This window comes from Pinus tabuliformis, chromosome 1_2, assembly GCF_031772625.1.
Source record: "Pinus tabuliformis cultivar Carrire ecotype Pingquan chromosome 1_2, CPIR1, whole genome shotgun sequence".
Taxonomy (NCBI): domain Eukaryota; kingdom Viridiplantae; phylum Streptophyta; class Pinopsida; order Pinales; family Pinaceae; genus Pinus; species Pinus tabuliformis.
In genome coordinates, this window is record NC_142298.1 from 1,258,868,042 (window position 1) to 1,258,871,784 (window position 3,743).

Here is a 3,743-nt window from a genome sequence, read left to right on the forward strand (position 1 = left end):
CATCTTAAAGCATCCCTCTACCCAACGTTAAGCTTGATGGGAAGAATTATCCTATCTTCAAGTGAAGGGTGCTAAACATATAATTGAAGAATTGATTGTTAAGACTTGTGGAGGGTAAGGAGACCAATTGCAATGTTGCTAAAGAATTAGTAAAGCTATAAGACAAATTGCACTGTTATATAGAGTGTCTATACAACAGTCTATATATTACAACTAAGTACAATGAGTCTCTCTTTGTGGTTAATTGTACTATACCTTGGGTGCCAACATTCATAATTCTTGTTGTTGAACCAAGCTCTCCAGTTGCAGCAATAAGCTCGACACCTTTGTCTTATTGATTGCATTCTTTGAACAATGTTACTCAAGCCAATCCTTAAACCTTGGATTGATCAACCGATCTCTAAAGAACATTGCATCATGATGTTGTTCATCCCCTCTTCTACAATTTCTCTCTTATAGATGCATTCTTTGATTGTTCAAGGCCTCCTCCTTAATGACATTTGAGGGATAATTTTGCCTCCTTCTTTGTCTTAACATAAACTTGGTTTTGTTATCCATCTTTCACATGGCTGCTAGGATCCATGGTCACTTCTGAAAATTGCTTGCAAGGTTATCTTGGCTTCATTATGCATTGTTTTTTCCTTTTGGAAACTCATCCTTCCTTGAGGATTGTCTAGCATCTACTACCTCAATTTGGATTTCTTGGATCAATTTAGTGCTCTCGTTCTCCTTTTGGACCAGTTGTCCATTCTCCTCACATGCAAAGCATGCATTCACATAAAATTCACCAATTTTAAAAATAAAAGGTTACCTGGCCTCTTCTGATGCCTCCAACATCAAATTTTGTCTTCCTTCCATGCTTTAGGAAGGTACTCCTTCTCTTTCTTCTATTCTTATGACAACTATGAATGATTGTCCCTCTTGAAAATCCTTATCATCTGCATCTATACACATAGCATCAGTATCATAATCACCAAGCTCTTTAGCCCCATATGGTATATATGTTACGAGCACTTCTAGCTAACCTCCCATGAGACTTTCATTTATTGTCTCATCGACATCCTCTTTGTGTAGCTCCCTCTACTGTTATGATGCTTTTTCCACCATATCTTCTATCAACAAATCCATGTTGATTTGAACTCTTTATGCAGTCCATGAGACTCTCTGATAGTCTCTCTTCAACATCTTCCTCATCATCAAGGACTATTCCCTGCTCTGGTTCAAAATAGTGAACTAATTCAACTTTAGGCTCAACAGGTGCTTCATCTTCCTCCCTAGCTTTCTAGCTTTAGGGGTCTTCCTCTTAAAATCTTTTTTCTGACAAGTAATTTGGCCTTCTTCCTTAGGTCCCATCTCTACCTTTGGTATTCTCTTTCAAGCCTCATTTTGACTATGTTGAATCTCTCCTTCAACTCATAAATCTCCTTTTCAATTTCTTCTTTACTCATGCCATTTTCCTTGGCATGCTTCTCCCTTTTGTTATGGCATCCATGAGAACTGGTTAGTAGTGGGTAGTTCTTAACCAAAACGTTCCCAAAAGGGCGACTTCGGGACTGATTACAGAGAAAGGAGAATCAGTACCTGGATGGACCCTCTTACGTGGAGCCGATTCACTGACCAAGCTTCCTACTCCATAGTCTACATCAAAACAAACATCTGTAGTTGAATGGGCACTACAGTTGCCAAATAGGCTTACACAGGCAACTGGAGAGCTTCATTTGAAAGGACAGATTATGCAGAAGGTTTGCAACTATGAACATGAAGCTCGGTCTTCAAATGAGGTAGCACCAATTGAAGCATGCTCTAAAGAAGAAGGGTTTCCTTGCAGTCAGCAGAATGATTCTGATCGAGAAGAAAATTGTTTGGCAAGGAGATTAGAGTTCCTTTGTCTAAGTAAAACCTGCAGGCATTTTACATATCAGGAGTTGCAATCTGCTACTTCTGGTTCTTCAACAGGTTGCATTTGTAGTTTTCCTCATGGAGTTTTTCATTTATGTGCTTCTATTTTGAATGGGAAATTTCCCTTGAAATGTATATTAACCTTGTGAACTCAATTCAATTATGTAACATCCTTATTCTTGCAGGGAATTTTATAGGAAGAGGAGGCTGCAGTAAGGTGTACAGAGGATTTCTTCTTGATGGACAATCGGTGGCAGTGAAAATCTTGAATTCATCATCCAAAATAGAGCAAGAGCTTCTTTCTGAAGTTGAGATTCTTACTCTATTGAAGCACAACCATGTCATTACACTTATCAGTTACTGTGCAGAAGGCCTTAACCGCCTTCTGGTGTATAATTTTGTATCCAGAGGAAACCTTGAAGAGAATCTCCATGGTATATACTCAAAGTATTGCATTTTAAGAATCATGAAATCGTGTAGAAATATTAAGCAGTAGTACGTTTTAAGCATCATAGTGTTATGTATTGTATGGCAGGGTCTTTCATTTTCTCTTTTCTGAGATTTGATTATAGTCCTAGCTATTGACTATGTATATATTTTTCAGGAGGAGAGGAAAAGCCAATACTTTCTTGGAAAGTGCGATTAAAAGTGGCTGTAGGAGTTGCTGAAGCATTAGATTACTTGCATAATGGCTTTTCTCAATCTGTCATTCATGGAGAGGTAAAGTCTTCCAATATCTTGCTTTCTGAAGAGTTTGAACCACAGGTATAAATCTTTTACTGCAAGAAGAATCAAGACTAAATTGCACAATTCAGTATTTGAAGAGATCTTAGTGATCTAGACTTGTAAACTGAAACTTGGAATTCTGCACTAATGAAAAATTTCAACAGAATTAATGTGTGTTTTATTATAATAGTTGTCAGATTTTGGGCTAGCAAGGTGGGCACCAACATCTTCATATATCACTTGCAGCGATGTTTTAGGAACATTTGGGTATGTAAGCATCTTCCCAGTTTCGATTGGCCATTTTCAGATTAAAGCTATCCAATTTGTAAATTCACTAATTGTGATTGTAGTTTGACAGGTATCTTGCTCCAGAATACTTTGTTTATGGAAAGGTTAATGAGAAGACGGATGTGTATGCATTTGGTGTGGTCCTTCTTGAGCTAATAACTGGAAGGAAGCCAATTGATACAGCAAGTCCCAAGGGTCAAGAAAGCCTGATTATGTGGGTAAGTCCTGGTTTTTACAGTTGACTCTCTTCTTCATGTTTATTTATATTGATTATCCTTATTAGGGGCTCATGTTTAACCTTCTGTAAATGTTGAAACCAGGCAAGACCACTCTTACAGGATGGGAATATCGAAAGTCTTGCTGACAAATGTTTGCAAAATGTTTATGATACAAATGAAATGCATAGAATGATGCTTGCTGCTACGCTTTGTCTAAGGGAAACATCTCATTACCGTCCTTGCATGAGCTGAGTAATTTATCTTCCTCTATTCATTTCTATATGCTTCAGGGGCTTGTTTTTACTACCTCGTGTGTTTTTTGAGGGTATTCTTTACCTGCAAAAATTACTTTAGGGTGCAATTTCTCTTACATTTTCTTTTAGCTATAAAACACTCTATGTTAACCACATCTGTTCATCTCTGCTTACTCTTTAATACCAAGATATGATTAATGGCAGATTTTAAAACTACTACAAGGAGAAGATGAGAGGACTGACTGGGCGTGGTGCCAGAATACAATGATCAAGGATATGGATACTTCAGATGAGGATGACATTGTAGAAAATCAAGGGGGGCATGATATACAAACCCATCTCACCCTTGCCATGCTTG

At 37.8% G+C, this 3,743-nt stretch overlaps 1 protein-coding gene across 1 annotated transcript; it reads left to right on the plus strand.

Annotated features, from left to right (window-relative positions):
* The first annotated feature begins 1,733 nt into the window (after nt 1-1,733).
* On the plus strand, nt 1,734-3,383 carry LOC149210804 (protein kinase STUNTED-like). The gene is made up of 6 exons (XM_089399102.1): nt 1,734-1,956; nt 2,085-2,333; nt 2,504-2,664; nt 2,816-2,892; nt 2,984-3,131; nt 3,234-3,383. The coding sequence occupies exons 1-6, from the start codon at nt 1,734-1,736 to the stop codon at nt 3,381-3,383; spliced, it is 1,008 nt and encodes a 335-aa protein (XP_089255228.1).
* The last annotated feature ends 360 nt before the right edge of the window (nt 3,384-3,743 follow it).